The 24,208-nt window shown below is 40.0% G+C and overlaps 1 protein-coding gene across 2 annotated transcripts in view; it reads right to left on the bottom strand.

Moving 5' to 3' along the window:
- YLPM1 (YLP motif containing 1) overlaps positions 1–24,208 on the bottom strand; it is a 37,185-nt gene that overhangs the window by 7,969 nt on the left and 5,008 nt on the right. Inside the window, exons 2-17 of one of the 2 annotated variants that reach the window (XM_027880778.1) lie at positions 21,240–21,482; positions 20,115–20,309; positions 18,169–18,911; positions 13,364–15,613; positions 10,888–10,993; positions 8,591–9,071; positions 7,378–7,470; positions 6,819–6,993; positions 6,525–6,670; positions 5,992–6,179; positions 5,328–5,390; positions 4,920–5,039; positions 4,461–4,637; positions 4,159–4,242; positions 3,862–3,945; positions 2,865–2,951 (exon numbers count right to left, since the gene is read on the bottom strand). In XM_027880778.1, coding sequence (XP_027736579.1) covers positions 2,865–2,951; positions 3,862–3,945; positions 4,159–4,242; positions 4,461–4,637; positions 4,920–5,039; positions 5,328–5,390; positions 5,992–6,179; positions 6,525–6,670; positions 6,819–6,993; positions 7,378–7,470; positions 8,591–9,071; positions 10,888–10,993; positions 13,364–15,613; positions 18,169–18,911; positions 20,115–20,309; positions 21,240–21,482 — 5,235 coding nt within the window. The remainder of the gene's footprint in view (positions 1–2,864; positions 2,952–3,861; positions 3,946–4,158; positions 4,243–4,460; positions 4,638–4,919; positions 5,040–5,327; positions 5,391–5,991; positions 6,180–6,524; positions 6,671–6,818; positions 6,994–7,377; positions 7,471–8,590; positions 9,072–10,887; positions 10,994–13,363; positions 15,614–18,168; positions 18,912–20,114; positions 20,310–21,239; positions 21,483–24,208) is intronic. The other variant, XM_027880779.1, reaches the window with a different exon arrangement.

Below are 24,208 nucleotides of genomic sequence, written 5' to 3'. Positions count from 1 at the left end.
TCGTTATCAGATGAAGGAGACCAATTACTCAGTATTTCAGAACTTCTGCATCCACTTCCATTCAGTGATTTTAGAAGCCCTTATAAATCATAAAAAGTGCTGCCCTTTGCAAACACAGAACTCCAGAATGAGTCTAACAGGCAGCAAAGGCGCTGTGTGCAGTTACTGTATTGTATCACCCCAGGTGGCAAAGTTATTGTAACACAACTTATCAGATATAAAGAATTTTCAAAGCTTTACAAGCACAAATGAAAAAATTACAGCAAGGTTTTACAAATATAATCCCAGATTTACTACAAACAAACCTCACTCCTTTTGAAGGGACATACTAAATTCATGTATGAGTGGTTAATTCACAATTAAACAAAAATTTCTTTTGTTTAAAAGAGAGTATCTGCTGGGTCACTAGACTTAAGTATTATTTTTCACTTTAAAATAATACTCTTAGCTCAATGACACTTTTAAAACACTTTTCCCCTACAAATAATGTCAGCATGTGTAATGATTTTTAGCCAGTTTATTCTTTGTAAATCCGCACAATGATATTAAGTTTAGCAAAAAGGTATTTATTTTAGTTACATTGTTATCATCTCTTTTTAATACTCTTTGACAAGTAAATCCTTACTAAGCAATCCTCATTTCAGCTGTTCAGATTTGTTTTAAAAGTATTTATGGTTCCTCTGTAATAACGCAAAAAGCTCAGTGTAGTGAGTGGAAGGCCTGTGAGAATTCCATTACTTTTATAATGTTTTTTAATAGAGAGGGAAAAGAACTACTCTAGAAGATTTCAAGAAGAAAATAAACAGTCCACAAACAAGTTTTATGTCACTGACTTCTTTCCTGCTCTATTTATAGGTCACCTCCACTGTCGTAAACATGTACATATTTGTTAATGCTACGTGTTACTGAATCAGTGTACTCCAGATTAAATTCCAGTATATTCCAGAGAGCTACACTGATTATGCTCAGCATTGCTCTTCCAAAATCCTTGAATGACCTTTTTTTCTATCAAGCATATATCAGTGACTTTAGGTTATCAGATCTCAGTATTTTCTTGTTTTTAATTAAATCTGTAATTAATACAAACCAAAACAGTTTGTGCTGCATATTTCCTTGTAACTATAAATAAGCTTCATGTATATATGCATATTTATACTCCAAAACCAAGCTGCACATTAAAGTTTGCTCAGAAAGTTTACACCACAGCTAGAAGCCTGCATTAAACGAAGTGATGTGTGATACACTGGTGAGAACACTAAGTTAAATGCATCAATAATTCATACCATCAAGCACAGAAAAGTAGGAATTGTCTGAATGCCACAACCCTATGGACGTTGATAATAGCAAGAAGAGTGACTTTGATGGTGTGAAAATGGCCTATTGTGTGCTGAATCTACACAATATCCCAGTCCTCAGATAGGATAAGCAAAGATTCAGACTTTATCCTTTCGTACAAGACAGCTGGATATTTCAAGGATATCTGCCAGATGGCAGGAGCTTCAGACTTTTTCCGCAGGATTAAATGCAGCAAAACGAATTGCAGAACCCTTACCAACTGCTCTCAAGAAGGCAAGCGATACCAAATACAGTGTACTGTTCCACCTGTCTGATATAATTCTCTCAGATGAGCTATCTGACTGAATACCAGAGATTACATACAGTAGATAATTCTCTGCTATTCTTCTTGTCTGAATAGAACACATTCTTATACGTAGATTACTTTTAGTTATTTAATAATTTGCATAGTTTCCACACCAAACTTTCTTTGTCTCATAAAGAAAAGGCCTATTGTTATATGTGTTGTATCTTAGGACACTCCCCCGAACCCATAAACAGACATGTACACACACACATTTATGCACAGATGTTTCAAAAGCTAAAGACAACTCTCTCTTTTAGCTATAGCTCATTTACAAGAAATGAGACAAGCAGCCATATTCTTGTTAACATGGATGCATCTTTGAAATGTTCTAACCACACTTTACGAAGTCTCGTATTCTGCGCCAAAGAATAATTTAGTAAAGAGAATGAGTCATATTGCAAAAACCAGACGTTTATTAAAATCCGCTTTTCCTAAGCTTTTCAAAATTCTATATTTCAACTGCTTTCTAAGCTGCCACTCCTGAGAAAATCTCTATCAAGGAAAAGCACTTCGCTCATCCCAGACACTTTTGGTTACCTCCTGTTTATTGGACTTTAACTGCTTGGTTGTGGGAACTAGGGTTTGAGACATTCAACTCATCAAGCACTGACCAGTAGCAGCTCCAACACATACCAAGAAGTTACAGCAGGAAGCCTTCCATAGCCTTTTAAATACGTACCTAAAAAAACCAGCCCTGAGGGCAATTCTATAACCTTCATTTATCCAAAAGACCTACTCCCTCATCTTGGAAACACCTTCTGACAAACAAAGCCAGCAAACTGTGGCAGAGAAAGCAGTCTTCATGCGTGTTGTCAAATACTGTGACAGTTGAGGAGAGTTCTTTAGATATGTGAAAGGAAACAAGCTAAATTAATCTTTGTCTATTGTTCCCATCCCTCCACTTAGTGTAATTCTTAGATTATCTGGAAGACAGCACTATGGTGTACTGCAATTTAAAAAGTCTGTAAGAGGCATTTTGCCATGCTCCACTGATAATGCTGTTTGTGGAATATACTCACATATTCTTACAAATAAATTAGGAAGAAATAACATGATTGATCATTAAAGTTCTCCTAGAAATGTTTAAGGAAAAAACGACTAGAAACATATGTATTGAGATTGCACTGCTAAGAATGGCAATATGTTGGTGCTTGTAAGACTGAGATTCTTCCTCAGACACATTAATGAAAAATTTGTTAGAGATGGCTGATGTGTCTCCTACCAGTTCACTTTCTTCCTCCTCTGCTGTGTCCTTCTTGACTTCTTCTTTCTGATCTTCAATATTTGCATCAAAATCCTCCATCTCCACCTGTTCCAAACCACAAGTACTGAACTTACAAAGCTCTAACAGGGACTCACGCGCATACTGCAGAATATATAAAACTATCCAAGTATGTACCGTTCCTTATATCATTTGTAAAACCTTGTAAACCCAAATCTGCCTTCTTTGAGCCTTTTACTGTCCTCTTAAAGATTATTATTTTCGAATACAAAGAATTTGGAGGTTCAAAAATAACCTGCTGGCCTCATGACAAACTGCGGACTCTCTGCCTACTTCAGCAGTTCACCAGTTTCTGTGGTCACGGCAAGAGCTGTTCTAACAGCAACAAGCAGCTAGGGTACCTTCAGGAATGTACCTATGATTAACATATACTATTCCCAGAGCTTCTGACACAACTGCCAAAGAATGCAGCAATACAGAAAGCTGACACACCAAAGATGTATGTCATGGAAAACTGCAAATGGAATAAAAAGGCAGCATACTTCTACAGCAAGTGTAACCTTCTGCTACATGTTGTTAATTTTTTCATTTCTCTGCTACGTGTCGGTATTTATCAAAACAAAGACTGAGTTCAAATTTCTTTCCTTATTTTATCCAACTAATTTCTCAAAATATGATCAGAAAAATCCAGTAGCCTGCAAAAGGTGCTGAGTTTCACCTAAGTAAGCAAAGATTCTCTTTAACTGGTATTCAAGAGTTGCTAAGAGCAAGTGGCTTCAACTCTTGCTCAAAAAGGTGTAAGTCTGAGCTTCAAAAAGGTGATAAAAACTAACAACATACCTTCATGTTTGGGTAACTGCTAAGTATAATGGAATACATGTACCTAACAGTGATTCTGACTTTCTACAGTGCCAACTGTAATTGCCTTGTGATCATATCTTTTCAGTATAGTCACACTGACATAATTTGTAGTTTTAACAAGCACAGAGGTTCTCACCTCTTCGATAGCAGCATCCTGCAATAGAGAACGAATGTCCAGGCGCATCATGTGACGAGGTGCTGCCTCCCAGTGCTCAGACATCTAACAAAACATAAACAAAAATGAAGCACCTCTACAAATCTAACAGATTTATTTGGTTTCTGACCACTAACAAGATGCACCTGTACTTAAGAAAAACAATTTCAATCAATTCTATGCGTAAACATTATATAGTCTACAGTTTTCAAACAACAGCAGGTCCAAAAGCACAATAAACTTATAATTAATTCTATGGTTGCAAATGTATACAGTTACCCTGCTGATATCCTTTAGCTTGCGTCCATGAATATTCCTCTTGGAACATGTCTGGTTATCTGCACTCATTTCAGCTAAGTACACCTAGAAAAAGAAAGACAATATTAAATACTGTAAATCAATTTTTAGGTTTTTTTTTCTACCTGGTGATACACTCTGCAGTTGTACATTCTAAGAAAGGTAAACTTGTAACTGCATACCACAGCTTTTTTCCTTATTGTGGGAGACACTTTGCATTCAAATGTTTAGAAATATCAGCATATGGCTACTAGCAAGTTCAAATTCTATTTAGGCTCCGTTACCTCAAACCCCTTGGTTTTTGCAGCACTCCAAAACTGTTCAAAATGTCGCACTCTATCATTGATAGCATCAAGGATAATGAAGGGAAAGAAGCCATCATCCAAGGTCTTTTTGAAAGTTTTAAACATGCTGGTACGATAGGTCTCTTCCATATCAGCTTCATATTCATACTCCATGACCTTTATCAAGAATAAAAGCATTTAAGAAAGAGGACATCTGTAAAAATGCTAATGTTCAACAGCTAAACGTCATGACCACAAAGCACACTGCTATGTGAAAAGCACATATCAGGCCAGCTTTTAAGAATTTGCCCATACCACCTTAAGTTATATTAACCTGGTTTGAAAAACCGCCCATAGACATCTGCACTCTTTCCAAGCCACAGACAGAAATTCAAATTGCTGCTGTGTTTTTCCAGAATGTTGTTTCTTTGTCAAGACAAGCAATTGAATTAAGAGTACCTTCTTTTTAACTTTTTTCCCTGTATCTGGGTCTCTCTCTTCTTTCTCCACTTCAGTGATAAAATAGTCATCCAGGCTGAGCACTCTTGGTGCAGGTCCTCCACACTCTACTTCTTTATCCTGGCAAGAAAGAAAAAGGAAAACATATACTCTTGCTCTAAAAATTCCATTCTGCTACATAGGATCTTCAAAACACTTTTGCCCAGAGCAGTTCCCTGCTCTGTATTCAAAACAAAAAGAGAGCGATATCCCTCCTGCTTGGTGATAGTGGAGGGGAGTCACACGCCACATGAAGACATGAACATGAAATAACAACAGACTTGAATTTCAGGCAAACAGAAAACAAACAGCAGAGGAAGCACATGTAAAAGAGAAGCAGCACTACACAGTGAGCAGTTGTTTACATACCCTAATGAGTTTTGCTACATGTGTCTTTCCGCTGCCAGGCAACCCTCTCATTATGATCACGATCTGAAACAAAGATCACGTAATAGGATACTGTACTGTATTTAACAGAATCTCTTGCAAAAATTTTCTTCAAGAAAATTACGTGCTATGGGCTCACACTTTTGCATATGATCAAGCAAAGCCACTACCACACCTCACTGTCTGTTTTACAAAACAGGTAGTGAGGAATGGTAGTAGTTACACATAATTCAGAGTTTTTGACGTTAATCATCTCAGCAGCTTAGGCTGAGATGTTATAGATCTGGTTCAGTTTGATAGCCAGAATTGTGTTCTTTCTTACATTATATGGTGTACTGCCAAATCTCTGACTCTGTGTAAAGCCAAGTCTTTCCTCCGATACATCAAAAACCCAAGTGAAGATCTCATAAGAGTCCAAAATACCTTAACATTACACACTGATTTCCTTTTAGCATTCCAAGGAAGTTTACATGTCCTGTAGACTCCTCATAGTTATGCTACAACACTAAGCATTTACAAAGGAACCAAGCTAATTTCTACAACTTCCTCAAATGTACACCTGTTTGCAACATATTACACCCATGACCATTCTAGTTGAATACAGACCTTGTAGAAACCGATTATTGCTTTCATAATGCATACTCACTCTCTCTGGTCTGCTATCCCGTCCTGGTGGCTTTAAAATATCATCTACATTTTTAGATTCTGGCTTCCTTTCCATTCTTGGAGCAGGTGGTGGCTGACGGGGTATTGATGGAGCAGAAATAGGAATCCTTTCCTCGGGGTAATTTCTACGATCACCTTCAAATTCCAGTGTTTGGACAGAAGAATTTTCTTAGTTCAGTAAAATAAAAAAATTAAGATGATCATACACAGTTGAGCTGATTTAAACAGACCTTCATTATTTTAAGTTAAATTTACAGGTAAGTCCTCAAAACAATTCAAATTTCTGATCTTGAACATATTGCAATCAAGACAGCTTTTAGCAGAGTATATCACTGTTTCATTCATGATCTCATCAACCCTGAGAAACAAAACTTCCACCACCTAAACTTTCCTGAACTATATATTCTGAACAAATAAATACTGCAAATCGATAATCTACCAGTTAATCTTCACCTCTGCAAATCCATATTTTTCATAATATCCTAGTATGACTTCAAGATTGAGAAACTGTACCTCCAAACATGGAAGGCCCATGATCATACGCTGGGCGATCTGTCTTTCGTTCATATGGTGGTCTTTCAAAACCACCTCGCCTGGAGGACGGATGGTCCTTCTTGTCACGGTAAGACTGAGTCCTTGTAGGTGTAGTAGGAAGAACCCTGCCAAAAGAGTATTTTGTGTATTTGTAGAATTTCCACTATGGATTCCAGAGCGAAATGAACATGCACCTCCCAGGCAAAACAGACAGCCTGATACACAATACAGCCTCAACTGCACTGATTCCAGTAGTGTTCCAAAATCACATACCTATCATCTCTGGGATGCCGCTCTTTTTCAAATCTCTCTCGTTCATAGTCCGTAGAACCACGATCTCTGTGAAATTCCCGCTCTCTCTTGAAATCCCGATGATCTGTGTTGGAATTACCTTGACGCTCAAAATAAGGCTCACGATCTCTTTCTCTGTTGTAGCGACCCGGATGCTCTGAAGAGAGAAACCCATGGAAATCCAAACTACTATTTTTGAAAAAAAATTAAAGCAACAACCAAGAGTGCAGGAAAAGTATATAGAAATACATGACATGTGGGCTAGAATGGACATAATCAAACATTGTATCTCTTTTCCAAACTGTAACAGACAACCATAACATGCAATCCTACTTAAAGCTACAAAACTGAATGTTTAAAGTGGCTAGGTTATTGACTGCAGTACTCCTCTTGACATTATAACCTGTTATTCCTATGGGCCTCTGAAGAAAATAATGTGGTTCTGGCTTAAACAAGAGTTACTTAGTTTAATATATGCCTTTAGTGCCTTACAGTTTTTCTTAAGAGCTATCTAACTGAGAGCTAGCCAAGCACTCCCTACCTTTTTGAAATGTTTGCCTCTCCGGTAGAGGTTCTGGACGAAGAGTTACCCTCTCCCCATACGGAATCTGTTCCACTTTACTGGTAGTTATATCTGGTTGAAAATAATCATAAAATAATTAAACACCTCTCTTCCATTTCCTTTCCTCTGTCATGAGAAGCAATCAGTCAATGGCATTAAAAGTGACTGGAACAACTTACAAAAATTTCTATTAATGGATAATGCAAGAAGAGCTACACATAAATAAACAACACCATGGCTTTGAAAGACTGAAGTGGGTTTGTGTGTGTATGTTAACCATTTTATCTCTAAGAATGGGACTTCTGCCTTTTAAGGTGCGTTCAAGTAGCATGCAGTGTCAGAAAACTGTGAACACTAAAATGCTCTGGGAGTTTCAATAACTCATAGAACTACTGTAATATCAAGAATAGTAACTTAACGTCTCACATCAGTAACAATTTTTCTAATAGCCTTTAGTAAAACATCTACTTAATGGAACTGAGATGGCTTCAACTCATGCCATGGCACCTCAGAGAGAGAAAAAACACACTTTAAATGACAATGCACAATTTAAGAACTTCTTCATGACAGGATTTCACTGCTGTTAAAAACTTACAATGAGGGAGATTAATTCTATTTAAAAACTAGTGTTGAATTTTAGTTTTGATAAGCTCAACTAAGAATCAGAGTCCTTCATTGTTTATGTGTTAAATGCCTGCTTAGGAAACTTTGTGTCCCTCCCTGTCCAGAGGGTACCTCACACGCATTAAGCAGTAGATAAATAATGCAAAGACCAGACACATTCTGCTTTAAGTTACTAAGTCACACCAAAGAACTGTAACCATGCAAAGTATCTTCTAGCACAGTTATTTCCATACTCATCCACAAAGGGGTTAAGGGAAAGTGTCAATATCAATCTAAATATAACATATTGATGTGATCACATCAGTTGCTGTTCATTAGAAGCAGCCATGGCTAGACACCATTCAGTTCACATGAAACAGCTCTTTCTAGGAGGATTGAGAAAAGCATTAAACTCAGGGTTGGAGGTTACAGATTCCTTAAAACTGCACTGCTTAGCATCACATCACAATGGACGCAGTCTACACGGCAACTGCAGAGCAAGCACACTTTGCATGGCACATTCCTTTAGAAAGAAGTTAGGAGGACTGATCAGCTCTTTGTTACAGATCAAATACACTGTAATACCCACCTCGCCCATGGCCATAATCCACAGTTTGCTGAATGACAGGTGCTTTAGGAACTGGTGGAATAACTGGAGAAAGGGACACTGGTACAGATGATGGAACAGAGGTGTGGACAGAAGGTATTTTCACAGGCGAGGAAACAGGTGGAGGCATCATTGACTCCTGTTTGCGTAACTCGTACTCCATATTTGCACCTTTATCCTCATTTGTGTCCCACAGTCCGTGGAAAGAATCCTCATCCCAGCGTTCCTGTTCCACAGCAGAAGGTGATGGTTTTAAAGACTGACCATGACTTGGGGTTGTAGTTGGAGCAGAAACTGGAGCATGTGGCCTTGTCATAGGTGTAGTAGGCCTTGCCAGTGGGGCACTTGGTCTTGTCACAGGGGTGGGCTGTCTGAACAACACGGGAGGCTTTATAATAACAGCAGGAGAAGGTTTAATAGCCTGGGCTTCTACTGATGCCTCTGAAGATAGCTGAGAAGAGACCTAGATGCAGAAAGCACTTTTAATGTAGCTCTGTAAAACTAACCTTCTCTCATCCTCTGTAAGTCAGTCAGTGCAATGGTAATCAGTAATCAAATCATACACATTTTCTAGTACCTCCATCAAGGTGCTACAGGTAGGAGGACTATTTCCAAAAACTGGTGGCCTGATTTAATTTGGCATTTGTTCACTATGTGAAGGCTTAAATACTACTTATTTTCTTCTTCAAAATAACCTTACCAATTTAAGCTCCAGTAGGCCTATCTCAGTTCAAAAGTGTCTACTGTTTTATTCCCAAAGACTCCTGCTGTCTGCAAAGATTCCTGCTGTCTGTGAGAAGGTAGAAAAAGTCTGAAAGTAGGGCAGCTTGATGAGATGTAATAGGATTGATAAGGCCAGTTTCTTTGCGGAAGTCACTTAAAAAATTCACAGAGAGCAGAAATACCTGGAAAACCCTTAATGAAATCAACATCAGATGAATATAAGAAATTGAAAGGTCTTGCCCAGTAGAAAAACAAACCAAACAAAACCAAACCCTTCATGAACCAAACATCCCCATGGAACTCCAGTCTCAAGATTTTTCAGCATCACAGCAAATGCCAAGTTACAGGCAGCCAGCCTTATTAGCAACATGCAACAAAAATTGCAAAATAGTTGTAATACATAGCCGAACTCTGTAATAACAGTTAAAATTCACAGCAGAAATATTTGAAGGCAGGAACCTCTAGAAAGACAAGAGTTGTTTAAAAACCTCTAGGCAGATGAGTGAAGTAGTGTGAGATACTTCTGCTCAATTTTAATATTTTGTAACTTCCTAAAGGCATCAACATACCTGCAGTTCTTGGTAGCAAATCACTTTCATTATTTTACTTTACAGACACTGCAAATAAGGAAGAGGTCACGTAGGCAAAAAGAAAACTTGCAGTATTTCATTCACTGCATAACACTTCTCTGGAGGGAGGGACAAACAAAGTTTGGTCGGGCTAAATGTCAGCCCCAGAAGACATTATGGGTAAATTTACTGGTATCAGTAACTCTGGAATTAAGATGCCATGAAGAATAAACACTCTGCATCAACTCCTCCCATATACATTTAACAAAAATGTTTATTCGTTCTAGGAGTGATTTTATAAACGTTAGTTAGCATGACTGCAAAAAGTTCCGTTGATTTCTGACTGGACATGAATTATCAAAAATCCAGGCATTTGAGAAGAGTTCCCAGAATTAAACAGGAGACGAGAGAGAAGAGAAGCAACTTGCATCACCCTGGGAGATGAACTCATGTAGGTACACAAATGTCAGCTTCCATGCACTGTATATTATAGAAGGTGAGTTCCCAAGAAAGACAGCAAATAGAATGCTAATGCCTATGCTACATTGAAATATCTCAGTTTCTGATTGACTTATCCTCAAAATTCTCTAACTTCAAAGAGGAGAGAGCGCTCAAAGTAGGAAAAGCCGTATAAATTGTCAGAACTTAAGCAAGGAACAGCAGAGTCTTCTTGTGAGCCTTATATCCCTGTTTTGAAAGAGCTCACCTCCTTTTGCACATCACTCCACAGAATCTAGACTATTGAACCTCATGTGCTCCTGTCCCTGACAGGTCATTCTCAGAAGACATAGTGGACTGAGTAGAAAAAGCTTTGGAAAATTTAAAGAAACTAAGAAGTTGCTTTGCCTCAAGAGAAGACTGATGAGGTTGTAAGGATTGCTGGAGAGGCATTTCACCAGAAGTTTAACCATCAGTGCATAGAATTGGTTGGAAATAAACATTAATTATAATAACTACCAACATGTTATTAACATAAGACAAATATACCTGAAAGGCACCTGGTCTTGTGCTTGTGTTCTGTGATCTTGGAGGGTCCTGTGTGGAAATGTCAGGTTTAAACTCCTTCAACTTCTGTAGCTGTTCTTTTTGCTCTCTGCACATGCATCATAAGAAAATGTTATCAGTCTATAGGTTAAATAAAAAATATGAAATCAATGCTCAACAGTGAAAACTTATCACACTAGAATTAGGAGCCAAGTCCAAAGAAGAAAAGGACACGGTAGGTTTTACATGGGCAGTGCTATGATTCAGAAATCCCTTTTTCACATCCACCTAACCATGGAGGTATATAGTGTATTAGCTGCATGTTTTTTGACCACAGGTTTCCTGAGACACGTAGTTTTGCTTTCGTGCTTGACCAAAACCACTCTGCTTGGACAGTAAAGAGTAAAGTTGGATTATTAGCTTCTGCCAACACCTTCTGGAAACAAGAAACCCCCTGGACATGTACTCATAAATGCTCTCACTTACTTGCTCTGGTTCACATGCTAACAGGATTGAGACCATCAAAGCACAAGAGATTCCAGTATTTAAAAACCAAACAACTTTCATTTCCTTGTTTTATATATCAAAATGCTATTTAATATACAACAATACATAATCTACAGAGCAGAGACATAAGTCCAGCCATGAGTACTGCAATCACTAGATTATAAAGTTCTATTGAATCTGATTTCCTTTCCTTTCAGTTTTTCTTAGCATTTTTAACCTAGGCTTTTTAATTGCTAATAATGCAGTGTATTGAAGTAGTTCCTAAAGAAAAACTAAGAATGGGATCCCTCTGTAGAAGGCACAACAGAGACCACCCAGAATAGTAACGCATCTGTTCAGTGTCGAGCAGAAGGGGAACTTGGCTCACAGAAAAGGATCCCCAGTGCTGTATTGGTACAAAAAGTAAACCAAGCACTACACTGGATCACTATACAGAACAGCATGCAGCTAAGAGTATGTTGTTTTACACACAATAAAAGCAAAGCCAGATGAAGGCTTTACTTTTGGAGATGAAGGCAATTATGCACCACACTTCTGCTACAACTCTTGGCTCAAAAAAAAGTAATTAATAAGCAGTCTCCTCAAAGTTGTTCCCACTATTCAGACTCGGGTCACCTGCCTATAAGAACCTAATGAGAAGTACCACTGTAACTAGTTTTAAGATTACCCTCATATTCAACTGAAAATCAGTATCATATTTCTGTTCTCTCTTTTTACTGGCTTAGAAAGATGTGTATGTAACAACTTTCTTGCATAAAACAAGTTTTAGTTCCTATGTTTAAAACATTTCAGTTCTAATGAACTATCCACTCTGGTAGTGATTCCCAAACTACAGTCCTTAGCTTAAGTCCACTAGCTTGCAGCTAGTCACAATAAACAACAGAACATGTGCCCAGAAACTGAAGCAATAGGAAAGTCAGGAAGCTGAAAATAATCTGTTACTCCAAACTTTTGGCAAATATTACTTTATAACACAGATTTCACAGTTACTAACACTTGTTGAATTAATTTAATTGCAGTGAATGATTAAATTATTCACAATAAAAGTTCTCTCTTTTTAAGACTAATTTTTCCTGTATTTTGGCATGCAATTAACACCTTCTGTATGGGACAGATGCTTAGCAATCTTACAAGTCTGAAAACAAAACAGCCTGAAGAAAAGTACAAAATGTCTTTACCATGGTTTGGGTTGGAGGGGATCTTAAAGATGATCTAGTTCCAAGTTCCCTGCCATGGGCAGAAACACCTTTCACTAGACCAGGTTTCTCAAAGCCCCATCCAACCTTGTTTCTTCAATTACTGATTTTGTAATAAACATCAATTAAAGCCTTAGGGAGGCTTTAGTAACTGCTTAGGGAGGCTTAGTAACTGCTTTTTAAAAATGTGGTCTTGATGAACTCTCACATTCATATCCTCCTGATAGTTATTACTGTTTTTATGCTGATCCTCAGAACTAAGATCAACCAAACTTGACAAAATTATTCACTGACAATATCGGATTTCAAACGAGAGAGCACTGTAAAAAGAAAAAAACCACATGTATGCTTTAATTAAAAAGCAAGAAGTATCCAAAAAATTAAATAGGTCTTAGGAACCATATTAATGTAAGTCTTGGCAGGTCAGTATTAAAAAGCAATTATCATTGAGCTCATCTGACACTAACAAAAAGACTGAAAAGAAATTATCAACAAGCTAAGCTGAGGATAACAAAAACATTGGTCAGGTGATGGGATAGATCTTCTTGAAAGTAACAAACAGGGAATGCCACATTCATGGGGAAAGGGTCAACCATCTATTTAAGAAAAAAAGTCCGTCTACAAAAATTGTAATGGCAGTACTCCAAATAACTTGTTACACATGAGCTCCTACTATCATGCTGTGGGTGAAAGAACTGAAGCCATTACTGTGTCAATTTGAATGAATCCCACTGAATGGGGATTCCCATTCGAAGTCACAGAACCAGGCAACTCACCGAAGCATTTTGAGCTCCTGGGCAGCCTTCAGAATTATCTCATGCTGTCTTTGGCTAAGGACCATCACTCCTCCCAAGGACTGGTCAGAGTCCAGGTTTGAATCTGCTCCCAGCATATCGCAGGAATGTGAAGGCGGAGGAAGGGATGAATCTGAGTGGTCATCCAGAGACCGCAGTCTCTCTCCCTCATCTGGATACCACCTATTCGGCAACCGTTCCCTCTCCCAATCAGTCCTTTCAGGAAGGTAGTCTTGCTTTTCCCGCCACGTGTCGTATCTTTCTGGATACTCTCGAATCCTAAGCTCCCCCCTGTCTCGGAGATCTCTGTCATAATGATCTCTGTTCCTATCCTCCCTCCACCTATCTTCACGATACCTGTCTAGAGGCGGAAGAGGTGGTAATGGTGGTAGTGGGGGGATATCCAGGTCACGATTCCCCATTTCTCTGTCATCCATAGTTCTCATGTCCCAATCTCTATCCCATTCTCTGTCTAAATCTTGATGATACATATCTGAGGATCTTCCAGTTCTATCTAGATCTCTCTCTAGTTCCCTTTCTCTTGGCCTTTTCCAGTCATCCCACCATGAATCTCGTCTGTCATGATCAGATGATAAAGGAGGTAGTGGTGGTAGAGGAGACAATGGAGGCAGTGAATGGTGGGATTGCAACCTGTCATCTCTGTCATATGCATCTACAGAATCATCCTGATAATCAGAGTTGTGATCTCTCCAGTATTGTTCTCTTTCCCAGTCATCCAATTGCTCATGCTCCAAAGAAGGGTCATCTTGACTATCTAAAGGAAATTCTTCTTGCATTGTATCATCTTCATGACCCCAAGAACCCCTGAATGTTTCATCTCGATGGTATGGAGGCAATTCATCAGGGTCATCTCCTAGGTGAATGGGTTTACCCATATTGCCTGTTTCAGGTCTCCCTGTTTCCCTCTCATGGCTACCTCCCCTCCTGATAGGACACCTCTCACGACTACCTGCCCGCCTACCCAGGCCCCTCTCACGACTATCTGCCCGCCTCATGGGGACTCTCTCCCGGCTACCTGCACGCCTGACAGGGACCCTTTCCCGGCTACCTGCCCTCCGCATAGGTTCTCTTTCCCGGCTACACTCCCGTCTGACTGGGCCTCTCTCCCGGCTTCCTGCTCGTCCCCTGTCCCAGCTGCCTGTCCGTCCAGCTAGTTCTCTGTCTCGGCTAGAGAATACCCTCTCATGGCTATCTGACCGCCCACCCAGGCCCCTCTCTCGGCTCCCTGACCGTCCATCTGGCATCCTCTCTCGGCTGCCTGACCGTCCATCTGGCATCCTCTCCCTGCTGCCTGCTCTCCTGAACATTCCCCTGCCACGGATGGATGCCTGCCTAGCCTGCCCTCTGCCTCTGTATACATATCCTCTGCCACAGCCATCGTCCATCCTGCCCATTCCCCAACCACTGTCCATCCTTCCCATTCCCCGGCCACCATCCATCCTTCCCATGCCCCTGCCACGGCCCATTCCCCAGCCACGGCCATCCCCCTGCCCTCTGCCACGGCCCCTTCCTCTGCTTACTGGTCCCTTGCCCCTATCTTCATGCATAAATGGCCCTTTTCCTCTGCTTTCTGGTCCAGGTAAGTCCTGGGTGCTATCTGAAGCAGTCAACTGGCCATCTGGTGAATCCAAATTCTCATTTCCTGTTACAGGTGTTACAGTATTCTGGTTCTGAGCAGGTGAAGTAGGTGCCTTCGACTCTTCTACTGGCTGGTTAGGATCATGGGAACTCCATGTCCACTTTTTAGGAGGGTCTGAAATAGTTTCTTTGACTTCAGGTTTGGATGGTTCCTGTTGAGTGTCTGTCAGGTCCTCATTTGGCTCAATGGGACCTGCACTCTGTGCATCGGGAGTAGACTGTGTTCTGCTTACAGTCTGCTGATCACTAGCTGTGTCTGTAAAAGGTTCTTTGTTTTCTGACTCCGATTCTGTCTGTGCCTGCTGCTGCTGCTGTTGTCCCAAGTGAGGCCTGGGCCCCATCCACCGTGGGCCACTAGGTCGGGAACCATGTCCATGCGATGCATTTGTTGAAGTATAAAACTGTCCTGCTGGTCCTCGTGGGATAGACCCCCATCTACTTGAAGACTGTCCATCTGTATTCTGTCTGTCAAAACGTGACCTGTATCCTTCTGAGCGCTGAGAGTCAAAACGAGGTCCTCTCTGTCTTGAGCCTTCAAACTTGTCATATCCTCTTCCTCGACATCCATCAAACCTAGAGATGACACAACAGCAATTTTATTCAAATGAACATGTCATATTAAAATCTTATAGAATAATTTTATACAAAATAGACAACTCTTGTGCAAAGTCTAGTTGTTTGGATGTTTGGGATTCACAGTCGTACATCACTGGATGGGTTAGGAAGGCCAAAGCATGGTTGGAGCTGAACTCTGCACAGGATGCAAAGAGTTACAAGAAGGGCTTCTATAGTTATGTCAGCCAGAAAAGAAAGGTCAAAGAAAGCGTACCCCTTGGACAAACACAACTGGCAAACTAGTAACAACGGATGAGGAGAAAGCTGAAGTATTCCACAACTTTTTTTGCCTCAGATTTCACTAGTAACACTATACCTCTTGAGTGGATGGACTGCAAGACAGACTAGGGGAGCAAAGTCACTCCCATTATAAGAGAAGCTCAGGTTCATGATGACCTGAGGAACCTGAATACACATAAGTCTATGGGACCTGAGGAGATACAAGCTAGAAGCCAGAGGGAATTGACTACTGTAGATGCCAAGTCACTCTCCATGATATTTGGAAAATTGTAGCAGTGAGGTAAAGTCCCTGGTGACTGGGAAAACATTGCACCCATTTTTAAAAAGGGTAGAAAGAAGACCCTGAGAACTACCGACATGTCAGTCTCACCTCTGTGCCTGGGAAGATCCTCCTAGAAGCTATGCTGAGGCACATGGAGGATGGGAGGATCATTGGAGACAGTCAGCACAGTTTCACCAAGGGCAAGTCCTGTCTGACCAACCCAGTGACCTTCTATAATGACTAGGGGATAAAGGAAGAGCTGTGGATGTCATTTATCTGGACTTCTTTAAGGCCTTTGACATGGACCCCCCACGATACCCTTCAGTCTAAATAGGAGAGATATGGATTTGATGGGTGGGACTGTTCAGTGGTTGATGGGTGCTGAAGGGATTGAGAGTAGCCCTGCTGAAAAGGACTTGAGATTGCTGGTGGGTGAAAAGTTGGACATGAACAGAAAATATGTGCTCGCAGCCCAGAAAGCTAACTGTATCCTGTGCCTATTACTGCACATCACTGAGCTCTAAACCAATGCTCATATAAGACATGCACTAGCAAGTAATGAAAACAGTCTGTTCAGAACTGTACATTCAAGAAATCCCCATGACCACAAACAACATTTTTTAAAAACCCTCAGGAGGTAGAAAACTATTAGTTTATAAAAAATTATTTTACACCGCTAGCAATTCACAAATTATTATTCATGAGTGATCACTTTGGAAGCAAGGAGAAGGGAAATAACGATGAAGATATTATTGTAAAGTCAAGCAGAGTACGCAAGGAGAGAAACGATTGAACAGAACACCACTGTTCTTTGATTCAGGCGGCATCCCATCAACCCATCTTGAACTAATGATCAGGCAGAAGAGATGTTGTTTTTGCAATCTGATATCATGTAAAGTATAAAAAAAAAACCATTCCAAAACCAAGATCTTGGATTAAATCATATAGCAGGTACAAAGTCACATAAAAGACACAGAACACTGCGTTTTAGAATAGCTTTACATTAAAGCCTTAGGCCATCCACCTGACAAAATGAAGATTTACATTTTAAGAAAACTGTATCTTACCAAAAGATAAAGACAGCACCTCTAAAACCAAGACCATAACAATATAATGCAAAAGTCGCAAAGAATCCTGATGCTAGGATCCTAAGGCTCAAATCTTCTTTTTTTTCCTTCTCTCTCTTGCTTATAATTGTCTGAAGGCTAAGGAATGCTACATACGTAGAAAACCACTGATTTGTACTTAAGACAAGCACTGCCTCCCTACCAAACAGTCATTTTGAAGAGTGCACCAAACAGGACAGTAACGTAGCTGCAAAACACACTAGAAGTTCAAGCACTGGTGAACAGCTTTGAATTATCATTTCTTTCTGCAATAAGTGTTGTATTACAAACAAAGAATACTTTTTATCGTTTCTAAAAATAAGTAGCATCTAAATTATCAGTAATTAGCTATGTTTGTATATTCAACTGAACATATAATTGAAACCTTTTCACAACACCAACATTAAAGTGTACCTTAAAGTAACACCTTAAAAACAATCTTTTGATGTTTTGTGCTTCAGATTTTCCTAAACTGTGTTCCAAGGACCACAGATAAAATGATGGGAATATAGATCACTTTTCATGTAGGATCACTCTTTCAAGTGAGAGTTATCATCTTCAAACTAAGGACAGCAAAGATATATGAAATATTTAAAACAGCTTTCCTATTTTCAAAAAAGGAGTATTGAGTTTCTGGGAATGAAAAGGGTGCAGCATCCCCAAGCACTTTACTAGAAAAAAAGTGCAAACTACTCCAGATAATGCTCAGGTGAAAGACATCTATATATCCCTGCTTTAAAAAGATAAATACAGAGAACATGGTGTACATATATTAAAAACAAAACCTCCACCAGATAAATACACACACACTTTGCACAACCTCAGGAAATTTGAGAATAAGATATATGTTTCATTTCTTAATACATCACTGAAAGTCTTGTAGCATGGAACAAAAACATCCTTACCTAGGGCCTCTGGGGCCTTCAAAACGCGCTGATCTAGGAGGATCTGGAAGCAATCCACCTGACCTCACTGGTTTATCCTGCACAATAGATGTGTGTGTTGAAGACACTGCGGAAGTGCCTTTCAGTTCCCCACATCCTTGCTCAGATGAAACAGATCCAGTTTGTTTACTAAGATGAACTTGAGATTTCCCATGGTCTGATGAGCCAAAGGATGAACTTGTTTGAGAATGATAATGTGAGTAGACAGTTGAACTAGCTATTTTTGATGCATAGGTACCAGGGGTGGGAAGCAGAGCTGGCCTCGGTGTCTCAGTAGATTGACTGCTTTGAGAACTTGATCCTGAAGGGACAGAGGAATTGGACAACTGAGAAACAGAAGAGAGAGGTGGGGGAATCAGTGGAGGTGTAGTTGAAGGTAAAGTTGGAGGCATAATAGGAATGCCACCTTGACCAGTTTGAGAATATGGAATAAATGGAGGTGGCAGGGAAACATTTGCAGGATACTGATTCTTCAGATTTTGGAGTGAGGTCACTTTCTCCTGCAGGTGGGACTGAGTGACCTTCATCTGTTCATCCCATGCTTTCCACTGTTTCTCATACTCTTGAAGCTGATCTTTGTGAGGGTAGGTTTGAAGCTGATGCTGCCACTGTTGGTTCATTGATCGTTCCCAATCTTTATGAAGCTGCTGGAATTGTTTTTGCTGTGCCTCATAATGCCGCAGTTGCATGTCCACTGACATTGTCTGCAATAAGAACACAAGAACAGCTTCATAATACCATCTTAGTTACTTTCAGAGCCACATATTTCAGTATCACTTGTAATATCACAATTTCGGACTTGGGCAGAAGCTTGAGGAAGAACTACACTGAAACAAAAGCAAACACCAACCGTGATGCTTAAAGTCATTGTGACAATTTATACACTTTATGACTAGAGGACATTCTTGTATAAGAGACATTAACAGGACAGCTGAAAAAAGCAATAAGCTGCATTATTATTGTATTCTAACACTCGCTAATGCCCAAATTAATCTTCATATGTAGACATGGTATGTGGCTATTTCTCAAGGTTTCAGCTTCAGCTATTAACATGCTTAGAGTTGCCTCAGCTGTCAGCAATTAGTTTTCTCTAAGCCTTTGTCAGATCATCTTATTTGCACAACGAAGCTTCTTTCAAAGAGATCTGTCTTTCATTATGTGTAGATAACCTAATATTCATGGCTTGATCTTGCCTGAGATTTTTAAAGTTTACCTGAAGAGATTTTTTTTTAAAGTAGACAGCCCAAAATACAAATAAATACCTAATGTACAAACTCTACCAACCCAGTAAAAGCTGACTCAACTCTCTAATACAGTAATCAACTTCTGCTTAAAAGCTTAAAGGTTGAAACATTGGTCTAATTATCCAAATTTGTTAAGACATTTTATTTCACTGATTATTTGAGTAAAAAATATATGTGAGATAGTGATTTTCCTAATTATTTCACTGCATATTTTTGGCATCTATATTTATCATTGCACATATTTATTTTTGCACAACTCAATGTTGTAAAAAAGAGCAGCTACCAAACTACTCTTGCAACCATCTGTTTACCTGACCTTTCTGAATTGTTTCTCCAGCAGTAAAATGTTCAAAGCTAAGTAAATTCAATATTGTGTTCATCTTTCCTAATTTATCATCCAGGTATGTCTGAAAAAATCTTATGACAAGTGTAAAGTATTGTACTTCTCATCCTATTGAAGCTTCCTCGCCATTTGTCAATTCTTTTTTCCTTTTGAAGTTGAGTGACATTAGGAAAAGGATATAAACAACTACCCAAGCAGAAAAAGTAGCTAGACAAATGAGTCAAGCATCACAAATTATTCAACTATTCATTTTTCAGCAGACCATGAGTGCTAGGTCACCCAGGTAGAATATCCCGGTTGATATGTCCTTAGTGTCTCACCTCTAAGTGTGGAGGCTGTTGCATGATCTGTTGATACTGCTGTACTATCTGCTGCAGCTGAGCATGCTTCTGCATTATTCTCTGATACTGAAATCCAACCCGGTGATGGGGGTGCTGCTGCCACTGAGCTGCTGCCACTTGCAATTGCTGCAATCTCAAATCTTCCTCAGGGTCATCAGGAGGTTCAATATTGAGCTAGAGAAAAAGGCAAATACTATCAATAAGAGAAAGTTGCTTCTGTCAGAAGAAAAACACACTTGTTCACTACATAGTTTACAGGAACTTTACCACTGTTCCTTATTTTATCACTCTGTATTTCAGTGTTCTGGCCATCCACAACAGCCGGTATTTTTTCAGCTTCTGGAAGGCTGATTTTTATTTCATCTTTTCCTAATGTGAACAGACTAATCTAAAGGTTAGGCTGATGACAGTTAAGTTATTCATACACAGAGAAACTACCTAAAGGAAAGAGATTAATGAAAATCTGTTGCTCACAGCAAAGGTAATGAGAAAACAGTGGTTTTTCATGATGAGGTAAAGTAACTCCACATGCATTATTTTTTCCACTTTGTAGGAATCCACAAACTGTAAGTTAAAGTGGAGCACGTACTGCAGGGTAATTTACTAGCCTACAGTAATTTGTTCAAATATCAATCATGACCTTCACCCATTATACAGTAACTTTTATAAGCATGCTGACAAAAATACTCTGTGCAAAATTCTCGACTTTCAGACAAAGTATTAACACAGAGAAAGAAGGGGAACCAGAACACACAAATTACTAGAGACAAATTAAGAAACAGTGTCTTAAGCACAGCATTCCTCATCTACTGAATATCTGATTTTGCACTTAGGTATCACAAAGTGTCTCTCATAGACAAAGATGACAATGCTGGGGAAGGTGCGAGGGACTCAAGCTCAGACTTGCTTGGTGCACATGTGGGTGACTATATAAGTCTATATTTTTATTTTTTAATTGGTAGAGTTTTATCAATTCTTTTTAAGATTGCTTTAACCTATTTATTTACTGTTACAAAGTGTACATGAGAATTGATGGCATTATTTTACTGAGTTTTTGACCCGTTTGTGTTAACAAATGGAGTGGCATCACTTTACAAAGTCTACCTGAGTTTCAGTGGATGTAAGAGAAGACTCATCTTCTTTGGAAGCTGGAGGCAGGGAATCATTAAGTGGAGGAGGTTCAGACTGCTGATTTGAAGCACCCATTTTCCCTTCTTCAGACTTTGCTCTCTGCTCAGATGCATCCTTCAATACTGGACTTTTCATCTGCTGCTGTCCCTGAGCATGGGCTTTTGCCCTTTGCTGCAGGCTGAGCAGGTGCTGCTGGTACCAGTATTGCTGCTGTTCCTACAACAGATGTAAAATTTATAAGACAGTTTTCACAAGAAAAACAAAGGCAAATAATTCATGTTGGTCAGTAGAATCATCTGTTTTGAGGAAAAACTCACCTCTTCAGCAACATTATTGCAATGGACATCAGAAGATCAAACCAAAATTCAGATACCACTATGTATGGCATAGAACCCACAGCAGAATTTACTTCTTACCTCTATAAGCTTACTGTTCTATAACTACAGCAAATAATAATAGCAAAAAGCTGGAAGATAGGCAATAATAAGCGAAATTACTACAGATATGTTATAAATACCATATTTATTACTTTTAGTGTTTTTCATATCTAAGGTATTTTTTATGAGCTTAACTTAGATAAAATGAAGGGGAAATGGAGAACAAGAATGACTAAGCCACCAGTAAAGAGAAAAAGGAGGAAATGCAGAGAAGAGAAGAATTAACAGAAAACATTGACATCAAGTAGACTGAAAATGACAGCTGAGAAACTGCAGTGGAGATACCTGAATAAAGGCTATGGAAAGGAAAAAGTACAGTCAGAAGCAGCATATAGTGAGGTTTGCGTATCATCTGAATTCGCATTAATCCTGATTCATTCAAAAGCTAAGAGAGAAATAGATACGCTTGCACCCAAAAATTATCCATTTAAGAAATAATTAAGCTTTCAGATTTAAATATTTCAGGGTAGCATTAGAGCACTTGACACAGATGACAGCAGCTTCAAAGGAAAGTAAGCTGCCACCAACATAAAGAAAAAAACACTACAGATAAGTATCTCAGTACTTAAGTAGTGGTGCATCTTAAAGAGATCACAGTAGGAACAATCCTGTATCTCTTCCAATAGGAGAAATATCAGGCATCCAATGACTAGCAGGACACATGTAGTAGGCAGCACTTCACCTGCCACCAAAGTCCCTGCCAAAGACAACTGCAAGGATTCATAGTTCCATAAGCTCATAGAAGAAAAATCTACATACTTTAAAAATAAAAACACCATTTGCAGATAAAGCAGCTCCTGCATTTAGACAAGTATTGCTATATACTTGATTTTTAAGTTGTTCTCTTAGCCTCTCTTAGTCACTGTCAAAGACAGAATGATAAAATACTGTACTTTTTGGTCTGACCTAGGGCAAGCATTCTTGTGCTCTCATCTCAACTCTACCACCTCTGAGAATCTGTGACTGCTCTATATCTTTTATACCTTCTGTTATTCCCTTCTACTCAAACATGCACAGTTAAGAAAATACACCTATATAAAGGCCAGTCAGAAATAAAAAAGAATCCAAAAGATGCAGGTATTTTAAAATGTGTGACAACAAAGTGGTAGCAGTTGTCTGATGAGATTTCTCAAAACTGAAACATTCTGCCCATCTTATAACAGGTTTAAAAGAAGTGCAACCTTTCTCTAAAATCCTAACTCAAGCTTAAATCAGGCATGATCATAGAATCATAGAATAGATTGGGTTGGAAAAGACCTCCAAGATCATCAAGTCCAACCCCTGATCCAACTCCAATTACTATATCATGGCACTAAGGGCCACATCCAATCTCTGTTTAAAAACCTCCAGGGATGGTGAATCCACCACCTCTCTGGGTAGGCTGTTCCAATGCTTGATTACCCTCTCCGTAAAGAATTTCTTCCTAACATCTAACCTAAACCTCCCCTGGCAGAGCTTGAGCCCATGTCCCCTTGTCCTATTGCTGGTTGCCTGGGAGAAGAGACCAACCCCCACCTGGCTACAACCTCCCTTCAGGTAGTTGTAGAGAGTGATGAGGTCACCTCTAAGCCTTCTCTTCTCCAGACTAAACAACCCCAGTTCCCTCAGCCTCTCCTCATAGGACTTGTGCTCAAGTCCCTTCACCAGCCTCTTTGCTCTTCTCTGGACCCGCTCCAGCACCTCAATATCCTTCCTGAACTGAGGGGCCCAGAGCTGAACACAATACTCAAGGTGTGGCCTCACCAACACAGAGTACAGGGAAGGATCACTGCCCTGATCCTGCTGGCCACACTGTTCCTGATCCAGGCCAGGATGCCATTGGCCTTCTTGGCCACCTGGGCACACTGCTGGCTCATGTTCAGCCTCCTGTCGATCAGCACCCCCAGGTCCCTTTCTGCCTGGCTGCTCTCCAGCCACTCTGTGCCCAGCCTGTAGTGCTGCAGGGGGTTGTTGTGGCCAAAGTGCAGGACCAGCACTTGGCCTTGTTGAACTTCATCCCATTGGAGTCAGCCCATCTCTCCAGTCTATCCAGATCCCTCTGCAGAGCCCTCCTGCCTTCCGGCAGGTCGACACTCCCTCCCAACTTGGTGTCATCTGCAAATTTGCTGATGATGGACTCAATCCCCTCATCTAAATCATCAATAAAGATGTTAAACAGGACTGGGCCCAGCATTGACCCCTGGGGGACACCACTGGCGACCGGCCACCAGCTGGATGCAGCCCCGTTCACCAGCACTCTCTGGGCCCGGCCCTCGAGCCAGTTCCTGACCCAGCACAGAGTGCCCCTGTCCAAGCCATGGGCTGCCAGCTTTTCCAGGAGTATATTATGGGAGACAGTGTCAAAGGCTTTGCTGAAGTCCAGATAGACCACATCCACAGCCTTTCCCTCATCCACCAGGTGGGTCACCTGATCATAAAAGGAAATCAGGTTGGTCAAACAGGATCTGCCCTTCCTAAACCCATGTTGGCTGGGTCTGATCCCTTGTCCATCCTGTAGCTGCTGTG

Source organism: Empidonax traillii, unplaced genomic scaffold, assembly GCF_003031625.1.
Source record: "Empidonax traillii isolate 1590-97213 ecotype Southwest subspecies unplaced genomic scaffold, ASM303162v1 scaffold74:size2480735, whole genome shotgun sequence".
Classification (NCBI taxonomy): Eukaryota; Metazoa; Chordata; class Aves; order Passeriformes; family Tyrannidae; genus Empidonax; species Empidonax traillii.
The sequence above is the reverse complement of the archived record's forward strand: the minus strand, read 5'-3'. Positions and strand labels throughout refer to the sequence as shown.